This window comes from Schistocerca nitens, chromosome 8 (assembly GCF_023898315.1).
Source record: "Schistocerca nitens isolate TAMUIC-IGC-003100 chromosome 8, iqSchNite1.1, whole genome shotgun sequence".
NCBI lineage: Eukaryota > Metazoa > Arthropoda > Insecta > Orthoptera > Acrididae > Schistocerca > Schistocerca nitens.
Window position 1 is genome coordinate 63556875 of NC_064621.1, and position 17221 is coordinate 63574095.

At 45.4% G+C, this 17221-nt stretch overlaps 1 protein-coding gene across 1 annotated transcript in view; it reads right to left on the reverse strand.

The window, feature by feature from the left end:
* Positions 1-17221, reverse strand: part of LOC126199387 (dipeptidase 1-like) — a 244345-nt gene that overhangs the window by 171863 nt on the left and 55261 nt on the right. The window contains exon 3 of the mRNA XM_049936306.1: positions 443-575. Coding sequence (XP_049792263.1) covers positions 443-575 — 133 coding nt within the window. The remainder of the gene's footprint in view (positions 1-442; positions 576-17221) is intronic.

Genomic DNA, 17221 nt, shown 5'->3' on the forward strand with positions numbered 1-17221 from the left:
GCAAGGTTCGCAGGAGAGATTCTGTAAAGTTTGGAAGGTAGGAGACGAGGTACTGGCAGTAGTCAAGCTGTGAGGGTGGGGCGTGAGTCGTGCATGGGTAGCTCAGTTGGTAGAGCACTTACCCGCGAAAGGCAAAGGTCCCGAGTTCGATTCTCGGTCCGGCACACAGCTTTAATCTGCCAGGAAGTTTCATATGAGCGCACACACCGCTGCAGAGTGAAAATCTCATTCTGGAAACTTCCTGAGTATATAGTATAATCAAGTTCGTAAGGAAATACTGAGTTTTTTTTACAGCTATTGCTCCCCCTCGTTTCTGCATATTGTTTGACCTTTGGATGCTTCTGTAGTACAAGAATCAGCTTGACTTGTGTGACAAAATCGCCGCGCATATGCTAGTAAGCGTCTTACGGTTTGAGATAGAGAATAGAGTCACTGAACGTACCTCTGGCGCTGGTGACGAGGGCCAGGTCCCTGGGGTAGCGCTCCACCAGCCTGCGGATGACGTCCACCTGTTCCAGCACGAGCGTCACGGCGTCCAAGTGCTGCGCCGAGCAGGGCACGTAGGCCGACCAGAACTGCAACACACACGTACACCTTCATCGTCACCAGCTAAGTGACGCTCCCCATTATGGGGGACACACCACTCCTCCATGCGTCTGCGGAGGGGAGAAAGATCCAAACTACACTCCTGGAAATTGAAATAAGAACACCGTGAATTCATTGTCCCAGGAAGGGGAAACTTTATTGACACATTCCTGGGGTCAGATACATCACATGATCACACTGACAGAACCACAGGCACATAGACACAGGCAACAGAGCATGCACAATGTCGGCACTAGTACAGTGTATATCCACCTTTCGCAGCAATGCAGGCTGCTATTCTCCCATGGAGACGATCGTAGAGATGCTGGATGTAGTCCTGTGGAACGGCTTGCCATGCCATTTACACCTGGCGCCTCAGTTGGACCAGCGTTCGTGCTGGACGTGCAGACCGCGTGAGACGACGCTTCAACCAGTCCCAAACATGCTCAATGGGGGACAGATCCGGAGATCTTGCTGGCCAGGGTAGTTGACTTACACCTTCTAGAGCACGTTGGGTGGCACGGGATACATGCGGACGTGCATTGTCCTGTTGGAACAGCAAGTTCCCTTGCCGGTCTAGGAATGGTAGAACGATGGGTTCGATGACGGTTTGGATGTACCGTGCACTATTCAGTGTCCCCTCGGCGATCACCAGTGGTGTACGGCCAGTGTAGGAGATCGCTCCCCACACCATGATGCCGGGTGTTGGCCCTGTGTGCCTCGGTCGTATGCAGTCCTGATTGTGGCGCTCACCTGCACGGCGCCAAACACGCATACGACCATCATTGGCACCAAGGCAGAAGCGACTCTCATCGCTGAAGACGACACGTCTCCATTCGTCCCTCCATTCACGCCTGTCGCGACACCACTGGAGGCGGGCTGCACGATGTTGGGGCGTGAGCGGAAGACGGCCTAACGGTGTGCGGGACCGTAGCCCAGCTTCATGGAGACGGTTGCGAATGGTCCTCGCCGATACCCTAGGAGCAACAGTGTCCCTAATTTGCTGGGAAGTGGCGGTGCGGTCCCCTACGGCACTGCGTAGGATCCTACGGTCTTGGCGTGCATCTGTGCGTCGCTGCGGTCTGGTCCCAGGTCGACGGGCACGTGCACCTTCCGCCGACCACTGGCGACAACATCGAGGTACTGTGGAGACCTCACGCCCCACGTGTTGAGCAATTCGGCGGTACGTCCACCCGGCCTCCCGCATGCCCACTATACGCCCTCGCTCAAAGTCCGTCAACTGCACATACGGTTCACGTCCACGCTGTCGCGGCATGCTACCAGTGTTAAAGACTGCGATGGAGCTCCGTATGCCACGGCAAACTGGCTGACACTGACGGCGGCGGTGCACAAATGCTGCGCAGCTAGCGCCATTCGACGGCCAACACCGCGGTTCCTGGTGTGTCCGCTGTGCCGTGCGTGTGATCATTGCTTGTACAGCCCTCTCGCAGTGTCCGGAGCAAGTATGGTGGGTCTGACACACCGGTGTCAATGTGTTCTTTTTTCCATTTCCAGGAGTGTATTTACTTCTACTACACCTCGTAATACGTATCACGTAAAACTGCTTGCTAGCAGTCTTCGGGCTCTTGATCATCTGTTCCCAAGCAGCCTCAAAACTCGTTCGTATTCAACGACATAGAAACTTAAAAGTTACTGTACTAGTTCGTCAACCGCGCCAACGTACACTGAAGCGACAAAGTAACTGGTATAGGCATGCGTTTTCAAATAGATATGTAAACAGGCAGAACACGGCATTGCGGTCGGTGTTCCTGTGTAACCACAAGCGCCAGCACGAAGATGTAGAACCCAAGAGTAGAGCAGGCAGCCAATAGATCGCTGACTAGGACCATACCACAACAGGAACGGTCTGTACAAGAGGACAATATAAGCGCTGCTCCTGGAAGCCTCGTTTGGATAGTACTAGACTGGCACTAGGATAGCACTATGATAGCAGTTACTAGTCATCCGTATCCATTGCTTGTATGGACATAGTATATAGAGAAAGACACTGCCTGTTTGCCTGTCGCCCATCGCTTGCGACACTTTCTTGTAATACAAAGTTAAGTATAGTCTATCTTCTTTACTGTAATAAAGAATGTTAATGTGATTTGCTTGAATTGTTATATAGCATTCCGAGACCGCAGCATCCTTTAGGCACCCTATACGAGACGAGTTGGCAAGACCTCACAGTCGGCAACGCCTATATAAGACAAGTGTCTAGTCACTTGTTGATCGATTACTGGTGCTACAATGGCAGGTTATCAAGATTTCGGCGATGGGACACAGCATCTCCGAAGTAGCGATGAAGTAGCGATTTTATCGTACGACCATTTCTCAAGTGTACCGTAAATATCAGGAATCCAGTAAAATATTAAATCTTCGACATCTCTGCGGCCAGAAAAAAAAACCTGCAAGGACGGGACCAACCGACTAAATAGAATCGTTCAACGTGACAGAACTGAAACTGCTGCAGATTTTAATGCTGGCCCATCAACAAGTCACAATGTGCGAACCTTCAACGAACCATCATCGATATCGGCTTTCGGAGCCGAAGGCCCACTCGTGTACCCTTGATCACTGCACGACACAAAGCTCTACGCCTCGCCTCGACCCGTCAACAAAATGGTTCAAATTGCTCTGAGCAGTATGGGATTTAACACCTGAGGTCATCAGTTCCCTTGAACTTAGAACTACTTAAATCTAACTAACCTAAGGACATCACACGCATCCATGCCCGAGACAGGATTCGAACCTGCGACTGTAGCAGTCGCATGATTCCAGACTGAAGCGCCTAGAAAGGCTTGGCCACAGCAGCCGGCTGGCCCGTCAACACTGACATTGGACTGTTGACGACTCGAAACTTGTCATGAATCCATGGGCCCTGCATGTCAGCTGGGGACTGTTCTAGCTGGTGGAGGCCCTGTAATGTTGTGGGGCGTGTGCAGTTGGAGTGATATGGGAGCCCTGATACGTCTAATTACGACTCATACAGTTGACATGCATCAAATGACGTCCATTGTGCCTTCCGACGAACTTGGGAAATTCCAGCAGGACAATGAGACGGCTCCAGGAGCACCTCTGAGTTTAAACATTTCCTGTGGCCACCAAACTCTCCAGACATCATTGAGCATATCTGGGATTCCTTGCAACGTGCTGTTCAGAAGAGAGGTCTACCCTCTCGTACTCTTGCGGATTTATGGACAGCCCAGTAGGATTCATGGTGTCAATTCCCTCCAGCACTACTTCAGACATTGAGTCCATGCCACTGTCGTGTTGTGGCACTTCTGCGTGCTCGCTGGGGCTCTACACAGTATTAGACAGGTGTACCAGTTTCTTTTGGCTCTCCAGTGTATAGCTCCGTGCGCTGCTAATATACTCCTTCTGGTACTTGTATGGCAGGGGAAGACCAAAAGTCAGTTAACTGTCTACATCCCCATGTGCTACTCTGCAGAAAATGGAACACTCAACTTGCAAATGTATGTCACTATGTACCTCCTGCGAATACGTCTGAGTGTACATCTACGGCTACACAGAGGCTTCCCAAGGCACCGTACGGCGCGTGGTGGAGGGTACCTTGTACCACTACTAATCATTTCCTTTCCTATTCCAATCGCAAATAGAGCGAAGGCAAAACGACTGTCTATATGCCTCCGTATAATTCCTAGTATTCTTATCCTTGTGGTTCTTACGCGTAACGTATGCTGGCGGTAGCAGGATCGTTCTGCAGTCACCCTGCAGTTCCGGTTCTCTAAACTTTCTCAGTACTATTCCTTGGACAGAACGCCGCCTTTCCTCCAGCGATTTGAGTTCCCGAAGCATCTCAGCAACACTTACGCGTTGTTCGAACCTACCGGTAACAAATCTACCAACTCCCCTTAGAATTACTTCGATGTCCTCCTTTAATCTGACCTGGTACGGTTCCCAAACGCTCGAGCAGTACTCAACCCACCACAGTCCTATATGCGGTCTCGTTACAGATGAACCACACTTTCCTAAAATTCTCTCAATAAACCGAAGTTGACCATTCGCCTCCCCCACGACAGTCTTCACATTCTCTTTCCATTTCATTATCACTTTGTTGTGTTGGACCCAGATATTTAAATGACGTGGCTGTGTCAAGTGGGACACTACTAATGCTGTATCCGAACATCACGGGGTTTGTTTTTCCCATATATCTGCGTTAACTTACGTTCTTCTACTATTAGAGGTAGCTGCCATTCATCGTTGCTGTTTTACCTGTGTCAAGCAGGAAATTACTAACGCGATTTCCGAACAATAGAGTTTGTTTCTCCTACACAGCTGCGTTAACTTACATTTTTCTACGTTTAGAGGTAGCTGACATTCATCACTGTTGTTTTATCTATACGTATGGCTGTATAAACAAACCTGGTTGTTGTAAACTATTCTCCTTAGTTTCTAGATGGTACTAACAGACTTGCAAGATAATTACTTCTCTATCCGCAGCTTTTGGAACGATTGTCACACGACTTACAAAGAATATTTTATTGTTAATTCAGGTATATAGTCGTTAGTGTTGACTGAATTGGGAGTATCCCACGTGTTTACCATCGGCGATTTATGATTTCTTACTGTGTTAGCAGATGATTTTTGTAGTCTACTACGACGATCTATACAAAGTCCCATTCACTTTCATCTTTCTTACACGTTTCCGTATATCTGATTGTAAACCTTGTTTATTTAGCATAAGTGCTTTGTTAATCCTGTGTTATGTCGTACAATGGTGCAACCAAAAATGACGTCGACTATATATATTCAAAACCAACTGTACTGCCGCGCGGGGTAGCCGCGCGCTCCGAGGCGCCATGTCACGGTCCGCGCGGCTCCCTCGTCGCAGGTTCGAGTCCTGCCTCGGACAAGGGAGTGTGTGTTGTCCATAGCGTAAGTTAGTTTAAGTAGTGTGTAAGCTTAGGGACCGATGACCTAAGCAGTTAGGTCCCATTAGATCTTACCACAAATTACCAACTGTACTACAGCATTTCCTGTCTCCCATAAGTCCAACCCCTCGTCCAAGTCGTGGGAGATGGGCAACGGCACAAAGTAGGGGACTGCCTATAGGGGCGATGTACAGCGGGGACTTCGTGTGCCCCAGGACCGCTACGGTAGCTGGGAAGGCCCTATGGGAACCCTGAAACGTGACGGCTAACGGGGCTCTGGTGAAGCTGCAATAGGCCTAGCGAGCCAGTAGTGGATAAATCAACTGCTTTTAAAAAGGGAACATGCCTCGGATCACGGAACGGATTTAAAAGAAACCGACCAAGCAATGGAAAAGGCACCTTAAACGTAAGGACTCTAACTGGGAAGTTAGAAGAAATTGTAGAAATGATGGAAAGGAGGAAATTGGACATCTTGGGACTTGCTGAGACTAGGTGGAGAGGAGTTGGTGAAAAACCACTAAGTAGAGGATGTAAACTGTACTGGATAGGGAATGAGAGGGGAAGAAATGGAGTGGCAATAGTGGTCAGAGAGGGTCTGCAGGAGGAGGTGGAAGGTATCAATGATCGAATGATAAAAGCCAGAGTACGAGTGAAAGGAAAAAGCATTGAAATCATCCAAGCATATGCCCCACAGGTGGGATGTACAAAAAAGGAGAAGGAGGAATTCGAAGATGACATGCAAAAGCAGCTAAATGGAGGTAATCAGATTATAATAGGGGACCTCAATGCACATGTTGGCACAGACAGGAAAGGGTTCGAGGAGATAATGGGACCAGAGGGCTGGGGAACCGAAATAGAGAAGGAAAATTGTTGCTGGAATTCTGCAAGAGGAATGGGCTGGCGATCGCAAATTCCTGGTACAAGAAGAGAAGTAGCCACAAAATAACTTGGTACAGTGGAGACTGGTCCCAAACTTCAGTAGTAGACTATGTACTACTGGATAGGCAGATGATGAGCAGCCTCACAGATGTTAAGGTCATTCCATCTGAGGCCTTAGACAGTGACCACCGGCTGTTGGTAGCCACCCTGAGAGAGAAAAAAGATAGGAGGGCAACAGATATACAGGAGAAAAGGTTGAAGACATGGATGCTGAAAGAGGATGAACGGATGACCCAGTACCAGACACTGATCAGGAAGAAGCTGCCAAAGGAAGATCAGAGGTGGAAGAAGAATGGGGAGATTTTAAGAGGGCTCTAGTTGAGGCAGCTGAGACTGTGTGCGGAAGAACTAGCACAAAGAGGAGAAGTAAGGAAACCCCATGGTGGAACAACATATGTAAAGAGGCAGTACTTCGAAAGAACAAAGCCTTCAGAGAATGGTTCCAGACCCGAACAGAGGAGGCTAGGGTAAAATATAAGGAAAGCAAGAAAGCGGCACAGACCATAGTAAGGGCGGAGAAGAAGAAGTGGATGGAAAAATGGACAAGAATGTTAGAAGAGGACAGTGAAGGGAACAAAAAAGCACTTTACACCATGGTAAGAAATAAGAGGAACGACAGAAGCGAGTGCCTGAGGATCATGGATAATAATGGAAGAGTTGTGGAGGAAATGCATGAGCTCAAAAAGATTTGGAAGGAGTACTTTGAAGATCTGTTGAATGCCGCCAAGCGGGTAACTAACAGCGATGGAGAGCCTAAGGCAGCAGACGATTATAATAGTGGGGAAATTGATGACCTAACTTGGAATGAAGTGGAAGAAGCCATAAAGAGGATGAAAGGGGGCAAGGCACCAGGTTGCGACGAAGTAACAGTGGATATGATACGAGCAGCAGGAGTAGTAGGAACCCAATGGCTATACAGAGTGCTGAGGGTGGTGTGGAAGGAGAACAGATTTCCTGAGGATTGGAAGAAAGGAATTATAGTCCCGATCTTCAAGAAAGGGGATAAAAGGAGATGTGAGAACTACAGAGGAATCACCCTGTTATGCCACTGTGGAAAAATCTATGAAAAGATCCTGGAGAAGAGAATAAGAAGCAGTATTGAAGGTAGACTGCAAGAGGAGCAGTACGGTTTCAGACCGGGAAGATCAACAACGGACCTCATATTTGCGATAAGGCAACTGCAGGAAAGGCACTATGAGTACGGGAAGGACTTAATCATGGCATTTTTAGATATTGAGATGGCGTATGACAGTATCTGTAGGGACAAGCTCTGGGATGTGCTGAACGCAAAAGAGATAGATGAAGAGACAACACGAAAAGTCAGAAAAATGTATGAGGGAAGTGAGAGTTGTGTGAAAGTGGGGAGGGAACGTACTGCATGGTTCAAGCTGGACAATGGGCTGCGACAGGGAAGTGCACTTTCGCCCTTATTGTTTATTATTGTTATGGATGAAATCCTACAGCAAGTATCAGATGCAATTGGAGATCATACAATGAAAGCAGTGCTTTTTGCCGATGACCTGATGTTATGGGGAAATTGCGAGAAGGAGGTGCAAGAGCAGTTAGATGTATGGGAGGCAACGGCAGCACAATATGGAATGCATTTCTCTGCAAAGAAAAGTGAAATAATTGTCACAACAAGGAAGAAGAATAGGCCAAATGTGGACATAACTTGTGGAGGGGAAAAACTACAAGTGGTAGAGAACTTCAAGTACCTGGGAAGCATGATTGAAAGTAAGGGGGGAAACGCAATGGAAATAAATGAAAGGTGCAGAAAAGCAGGGCAGTTCTACAAATGCATTAGGGGGCTTATTTGGAGCAAGGAGGTGCCACAGAAATCCAAGGGAATTATATACTGAACCTACTTTGTCCCCATATTGACATACGGAAGTGAGACATGGGTAATGCACAAAAGCGACAAAAGTAGAATACAGGCTAGTGAAATGAAGTTCCAGAGGAGCAGGTTGAGTGTAACAAGACGAGACAGATTGCGAAATGTGTATGTGAGGGAAAGACTAAAGGAGGAACCAGTACAGGACAGGATAGAAAAATCAAGACTGCAGTGGTATGGACACATGAAGAGAATGGATGAGGGAAGAATTCCAAAGAGGATGTTTGATCTGCAACTGGAGGGGAAGAGGCCCAGAGGAAGACCAAGAGATAGATGGGTGAAGGGAGTGAAGGAATGTGTGACGAGAAGAGGGGAGAACTGGACGAAGGTGGAAGAGGGGGAATGGTGGAAAGACAGAACACGATGGAGAGGCTTGTGTTCCCGACAGACCCAGTCAGTGGCTGGAAACTGTCCAAGATGATGATGATAATGATTAATAAAATCACGTGTAAAAAGGGAGAAAGAGCCAATGTAGATAGCTGTAACCAATCTTGCTGCTATTATTGTTTTCAAAGGTTTAAAGTGCCAGTATAAGATAGTATTAACGTATCCAAAGACACAAAGTCTTTTGTTAGAGTTACAGTTTGGATTCAGCAAATTAGTTTCAACTGAAAATGTATCATCATCCTCATCATCATTGTTATTACTACAGCATTTCCTGTGTTGATTTGGCTATATGGGCACATTCTGAAAGCCAATAAATTAAAAAAAAATGTACTGAACGCTTTGAGATAATCAACGCTGTCTGCGGACGCCAAGTACCCAGCATGGGTCACCTAAAAAATGCACCCCTTTTATTTCGCGAACCATTCGAGACAGTCTGCTGATGGGAAGACGAGGTGTAGCGGCTTTAGCGCATTGTGAATTCACAGTACACATCATGCACAACACTTATACTGGGCTAACACTGCACGTCGCTGTCTGTTGGCGTCAGTCACTTGAGAGGACCAATTACCGTGACATCACAGACACTGTCGAGTTCATTCACTGGCACTTGGCTGCGGTGCAGTTAGATCGCAAGATTGGCACTTGTGTATCTTTTTTGAGTATATTCTTTGTGAGGTTACTTGTTGTAGATTGGCTAGTTGTTGCCAGTAAACTGAGCACAACGCAAAAGTTGAATTTCGTAACCTAGAGCTTCTGGTTTAGAGAAAGTCATATTTAAGAGCCACCAAGAACGTCTGATGAAATATACCTCCTTTTCACTATCAGTTTCAATCAGTCGCCACAGTAACAACATAGTATAAAGGATAATCCCAGTAATTTTTTGTTACCTGATGAAAATTGATCGACCGACACTGACAATGAATAAAGTTCTGTTTCAATAGAAGCGCTCAGTGCTTTTAAAATGTGACTTTTCTTCCTAATATTTACATGCTGTTGGACAGCATCTGCTGAAAATAGTTTGGCTTTGGTCCAAAGGTAAGAGTCATTTTGAAGACAGGAAGTCTTCACATTAGTCCACTATCGATGAAGCTCGAGAAAACTGTCGAAGGACCTATTTCCGGAACAAGGCACATGTTTTTAGGGGGCTTGGTAATTAAATTCTATGGTTATACCGTAGTGTACGGACAAAACATTCTATAGGAAATTTTCGAGGAAAATAGAGAAATACAGTATTTATATTTACCACACTATATTTTCTGAAATTCTATAGCATCCAAAGAAAGGACAGCCTGCACTTTAGGCTCAAATCTCTGTAACGGAATTGCTTGTGGCCTGATCCGTTTGTTCATTCCGGAGTGCGTTTCGTCCCTCATTCTGAATAGGGCGTCCGTTTCCTGGTATAACAATAGAGCATGGACGCTTGCTAATTCCGATATTCGTAGCGAGCTCCTTTGATCGGCCGGCTGTCGGTTGGCGCCCTTTGTTCGCAAGTCGTGCCACCAGCGGTCCTTTGTCCCCTTGCCCTAGCACCGCTATTCTCGTGTTAACCGCACGGAGCTGTCATTTGCATACGTACTCGTACTCGCTGTGCTATAAAGTGCCACACACAGCCGTGTGTCAAATAAAAAGTCATCTGGTACGATTTGCTTCGCATCGATGGACGTTCGCAAAGAATAAATAACAGTGTCATAAACAATTTTTAATAAATCTAGATGACGCACTTGGCAAACTGAAAGAAATTTATACCTAGATACAATAACGAAGGGATTAGGAAGGTGTTAGCGAAGTCTAAGGACTGCCAAAAGGATAAACCCTCGACAACGGTTGCAGCTACCTATGTTTCCGACTATTACGAAGAAATCAAAGCACCTCACGTTCTGCGACCTTCTAGGTCCCTCCCCAGGTCAAAAAAAAGGTTTTTGTTACGGTTTTGCTGGTATGGAAATACGTGAAACGCACGCCAGTGCGCAAAGCAACAGCAGTTTCGAAAGCATTCGAGAGGGATTTCTTGACACAGGAAGGTCATGTGAAAGTGTTATTTCGGATAACGGTCCACAGTTTCGATCGCAACGATACGATGGGTGGAAACATTAAAAAGGCACAGGATTAGAACTATTTTCGTAGATATCCTGAGATAAGTAGATGATAGAGCTGCTTTAGCTGAAATAGAGGAAACCATATTAAGAGTTATATGTGAAGAACGTTTGATCAAAGTAGGTAAGTACAAAACAAAAGTATTGGTCTACAACAAAGAAGATCAACTTGAAGATGAAGTGCATATCAGATATGCACTACATGTTGAACTCATTTATTTGTCAAGGAACTCTAATCACTAAAGACTGCAACGACAAAGAAGAAGTTAGCAGCTGATTTTCTGTAAAAAAAAAAAAGGGTTCTTTAATTCTGTCTCTAAATGTAACAGTTGAGATGTTTCTGAAAGCTCATGTCTAGGGTGAGATGTGGACTTCCTGAACTGACTCTCTTGTCATACCGTGCTACAGGAGCATTCTCAGATTGAAATCGATTGAAGGGGCCAGAATTGACGACGTCTTTACAATGACAGGTGAGATGCGAATTTTTGGAAATCTGTTGCAGAAAATGAAATGCGAATGATTGATCATCTATTGAGAAATGAGGAACTCATATTCTAACATAAGATGGGAATACATCAACGGAAAAGCCCTAGAGGAAGGACAAGACTCTAATACATTACCTAGGATATGGAAGCTGTTGGTCGTAAGACGAACACTGAAGCGGAGAGATGGGAATGTGGAAGCGAAAAGATCTTTGCTGCTTAGTAGACTGGTACTAGACAGACTGCTGCACAACAAATTCTCGGGTTTTACTACAAAGGAAGAAAGCTCACAAGTTATTACAGTTTTTGTATGAAACTGTGTGGCAGACAACTCTGATGGAGAATTTTCAGTTTTCAGGTAAGACTCCTGAAAGTAGTCGTAGTGGGAAGCCGTGCGTGGACGCGTTTGTTCCCATATTTATCCGTTCTCACTCACAGGTACAACTGTGTGTGCTGCCACTAGAGAATTAGAAATACACGAACAAAAGTACGGGGGAAAATTTAACCGAAAACAATTCCTTAAAGCAAAAGTACACATGGTAACTCGCAGCCTGCATCTCCTCACACAAAGAAAGATCAAGCGTAGAGAGTCCTTTTCAGCCAGTGAAGTACTATTTTATAACAACAGGACGGTGCCAAAGATGTTCTTCCTTCCATGTATTCTTACTGGATACCTTCACCTATCGTGGAACGTGAAGTCTCATCTCTCACGTTTTTCTAAAAGTGTCGAGGGCTGGACCATATAATACCATCATCACAATATACATTTTCGGGTAAGACTTGTTTGCCTGTTTCGAAACCAAGAAATGTGCAGCTGGTTACACCATCTTCTTCGTGATCATCCTAATCTCCTTCTACCATTCGTCCTGCAGTTATAAGTTTTCGTAGCTGCTCGACATTGAGCCATATGAAGTGGGCATGCTATTCCCTTCTGTATTATTGGACATTTTCTACTATTCCTTGAACATGGAGCTCCTCTCTCTACTCACTGTTCTTCCCGTGATCTTCAAATTTATATCCTACCAAAGATCTTAAAAGTCTCACTGCTGCAGCTTCAATTGTGTGTATTTGTTTCTTCGTTGAGGTCCACTTGACAGATCAGCTGACATATTGTGGAATATTTCAGGAAGACGTGGGGAGGGGGGAGCGGGGGTTGTTTGGGGGAAGAGACCAAACGGTGAGGTCATCGGTCTCATCGGATTAGGGAAGGAAGGGGAAGGAAGTCGTCCGTGCCATTTCAGAGGAACCATCCCAGCATTTTCCTGGAGCGATGTAGGGAAATCACGGAAAACCTAAATCAGGATGGCCGGACGCGGGATTGAACCGTCGTCCTCCCGAATGCGAGTCCAGTGTGCTACCACTGCGTCACCTCGCTCGGTAAGACGAGGGGAGTCCAAGGACTTAATAAAAGTTATTAAAAGCAAGAAAAACAAATCTTACTAAACAGTGAAAGGGAGAACTATTACAATTAATGGAGGTGGAGACGAGGATGTAGCTATTAGCTCACAGCTTTTCATGTCTACTACATTGTTGAAACTTCCTGGCAGATTAAAACTGTGTGCCCGACCGAGACTCTAACTCGGGACCTTTGCCTTTCGCGGGCAAGTGCTCTACCTACTACATTGTTGTTGTTGCTGTTGTTGTCTTCAGTCCTGAGACTCGTTTGATGCAGCTACATTGTTAGACGATAGAAAACCAAGGCGAATGAAACATTAAAATAGGATCAGATTACTGGATAAATATCATGATATTCGCTGACAAGCAAATAATTTTACAAGGCAGTGTTCAGGCTCTCGCAATGGCAATACGTTACGGGGACAATAAATGGAAGGAGCCATACCAAATATTTCACACAGGGAGACTAACGCTATAAATTTTAAAGTTCCGCACTTGTGTTAGAAGGTTATTTTTAGAACAAGTTTTCCCATTTTAACTTCTTCAAACTACCAGCTTGAAAATAACACATGAATTAAATAAAATATCAGATTGTGAACACTAGGCAACAAAGTGCCGAAAGAAATCAAAATAACATTTTATACAGGATGGTCGGAGACAGTGTGGGAAGCTTGTAAGGATGTTGTACGGTAGGGTGTACTGAGAAATAGTGATTAACAAAAAATTTATATACGCTGCGCCGTTTCCGAGTTAATTAGCATTCAAGTCAGCCAATCCGACCGTTGTGCGCGCAAATTCAAGCGGCACGCCAGGTGCAGTTAGTGTCAGTTGGATAGCGGACGAGGCTTTTCTACCTTTGCCTCGGCTTCGATACAACCGTCCCATGTCAATTTCTTGTGTTGCTCTCCTGTTCGGTTTTAGGAAACGAAACAAAGAACACGTTTGGTGACACCAGCTCTGGTGGGCTGCTGGAATTTGTGCACGCTCGGCTAACTCCAATGCTAATTACATTGGAAATTGAGTAGCGTGTCAGACTTTTTTCTTAAGAATTATTTCTGAGCACGACCTACTCTGCAACAGCTTTACAAGTTTTTAAGACTCTTTCTGACCGCCCTGTACAGTAATGGATACACCTGTTTTGACGTACGGCTCAGGTTCGTGAAAAATAAGGTAGCAAGAAGGACCAAGTACACTGGCGACTGCAATGAAATTTATAAGACATATGAAAGATTTCATCTTGATAGATCATACAAGAAATGAAAAAAGAGCTCAGTAGAGAATTTATTCAGTTAACGAACTGATACAATAAAAGAGAATAAAATGGCTAGAACGTACCCATAGGACAGCTGAAAGGACACAAACGATGCAAATATTGAACAACAAACCAGAAGGAAAGGGATATCTCTGAAGACAACGAAATAGATGCCTAGAATGAGATCGGAACAGGCAAGGAGTCTACTTCTTGGAGTGAACAAGAAGAAGAATAAAAAGGAAAAATAAGAAGATAATGAAGAAGAAACCACTTTAACTAAAACATTATTCAACGTTTATTGTCTATTATGATAATGAACGTTACCCTCTGACTGTATTCAACAAAGACTAAATTTGCTCTTTGTCTTTGCCATATTCAATGTCAAAGCGTTCCCTAGCTTTCCTCAGACTTTGATATGAACTACACAAACACTACATTACAACCCAGACGCACCTAACAAAATTTATAATCTCTAGACGCATTTAACAAAACATGTAGTATCTACTTGTAATCGTTCCACGTAACAGAAATCGTATTTGCTTACAAACCTGTCGTGTGACCTATACCATCACGTTAATACGTGATGAACTGTCGCACGTTGAGAAAGACATCTTCCAGTTACTCTGGCAGTGTTTCCCTTAACACTGTTAAGTATTTGGTTGGAGTCAGTCGTCGGTGGAGTCTGTATGGACCAATCACATTATCGCCCAAAAAATGGTTCAAATGGCTCTGAGCACTATGGGACTTAACTTCTGAGGTCATCAGTCCCCTTAGAACTACTTAAACCTACCTAACCTAAGAACGTCACACACATCCATGCCCGAGGCAGGATTCGAACCTGCGACCGTAGCGGTCGCGCGGTTCCAAACTGTAGCGCCTAGAATCGCTCGGCCACCACGGCCGGCCATTATCGCCCACCAACCTACACTAAACCCTGAGGGCGATGCGCTCCCGATGAGCACGAACAAATGTGGCAAAACGTGCCCGCGTATGTTGATTGTAGCTGTTGAATGTCTCATCCGTAAAAAGTATAAAGTGTGGGGATTCAGATTAAATGGCACATTTCTGCAAAAACCACTGGTGCAAGTCAATGCGATACAGAAAATCATCTGGGTTAAGGGCTTGAACTTTCATAAGGCAGCAAGGGTGCTACGTGAAAGTTGCTTGTTGTGACCCACTCTTGCTAGCCCCCTCAGTTGTTACGTGCATTGTAGGAACAACCTGCATACAAAGAAGTGCAGCACAAATAGTCACAGGTTTGTTTGCGGCACATGAGACTGTTACGGAAACGCTGAAACAACTAAATTGACAGGTACTTGAAGATAAATGTAAGTTGTCCCATGGGAACCGACTTGCCAACTTTGAAGAATTAGTACTACGTGAGGAATCAAGAAATATGCTACAGACTCCATCGCACCGCTTCTATAGGGAAAGCACGTTAAACTACACTCCCTGACAAAAGAAACTGAGGCACCCAGAAGGGAAGCAATAAAAGACTCATAACTTCATGCGTTGAGGGGGTATGTGATGTTATTACAGTGAATACAATACTGACCTAAATTTACAAAGAATGTGGCAGTATGTGTCCACTTACTAGTGTGAGGTTGCACCCACTCCCCCTAAGGCCTGGAACCATTCACTGATTTGGTTGGGAAGAGTCTCGTAAGTCGGTGAATCCTCTGATGGGGCAAACGGCCCGCAGCTGTTTGTGCCGTGTACTCCTGCGATTTGATTGTTCCGGTGTAGTGTGTTCGATCTCTTTCGATTCCCTTGCGGTGCGCGGGTTGGTGCGCCCTCTGGGATTCCGTGCGGGAAGTCGAAAGCAAGTCTCGGGCACAGAGACGAGCGGGCCTGGGCGGAGCGACGCCGGAAGATCGCGGAAGTCGCGTCGGCAAGTTGTGTGAGTGTGGCAGCTGCACTGGGGCCGGCCGAGCAGCGGAACTGGAGGTGCTGCAGTGACTCACTGTCGTTCGTTCTGTTTACGAGTTCAACCTTCCTCACGCTGTGACTACGGGCTGGTGTTATTCTGGCCATTACCTTATTAGCGGCATTTGGATTAATATTGTTAAAGGTGAGCTGTTAGTTCGGTGCATCTTCATCTGGTGGAGTTACAGCGAGACTTCTTTCCGTCGTATTCTGGCTTGCGCTGCTGAGCAGTGAGTGTTTCCACGTCGCGTGTCGAAATACTGACTTGTGCCCTGGTTAATTTACGTATGAAATGGAGTGCCTATGTGGGCGTGTTTGCTCTAATTGTTGATGAAGTGTTTCACAATACCCTTACTTGACTGTCTTTAAATTGCATTTCAGTTTGTTGCTGAACTTATGTCAGTTAAGGGACGCTGAAATTGTCACGCTAGTCAAGTAAAGTTTAAGTCTGTGACACCACTGTTTACCTGTTGGACTGAAATTAATTCAATCTTAACCACAGCTGGAATAATTCAATTGTAAGTGCCGTGTGCGTTTGGTTTTTGGTCCTTTTCTCTTACTCACTGCTGTTGAGTGTTAAACTGTTTTGGAAACCCCTTTGACGTCATTTCACAGTGTGGTTTTAGAAAGAGTTCTGTGGGTACTGTTGTTAACGGCCCCTGTTGCAACGGGGTTTCTGGCCCACACATCTATCGCACGCCAGGGGTTTAGTGCCAACCGCTAACAGTGTGGTAGCTTGTTATCAATCCTTTTCAAACCACCGTCTAGCCTATTGATGGATTTATGTGATAACATTCAAATGGAGGCATTGTCTTGTTAACTTGTCTGAACTGAATGTGCTTGCCTTGTAAAACAGTTCATTACTGATTCTGAGTAGTTTAATCATTAGTAGGGCACTCGTTATTCTCGACCAGACTGTATTTGGCATTAATTGCATTGTCTTGGTAAATCAGTGTGCTATGTAAGATTATAACGCATTGTGGCACACAAGTGCTGTAGTGGGCAGATATTTCTATACGTGTGTGAAATTATTTCCTGTAAGCCAGCCGGCCGGAGTGGCCGTGCGGTTCTAGGCGCTACAGTCTGGAACCGCGAGACCGCTATGGTCGCAGGTTCGAATCCTGCCTCGGGCATGGATGTGTGTGATGTCCTTAGGTTAGTTAGGTTTAAGTAGTTCTAAGTTCTAGGGGACTGATGACCTCAGAAGTTGAGTCCCATAGTGCTGAGAGCCATTTGAACCATTTGAACCTGTAAGCCATTGTGCCCATTAGGTTATGTAAGGCTTAAATACAGTGACTAGTTTGGTAATTTTCTGTGTTTCGTAATAACATTTTACAAGCATGAAAATTTTGGGAAAGGTTTAAATCTCATATTTT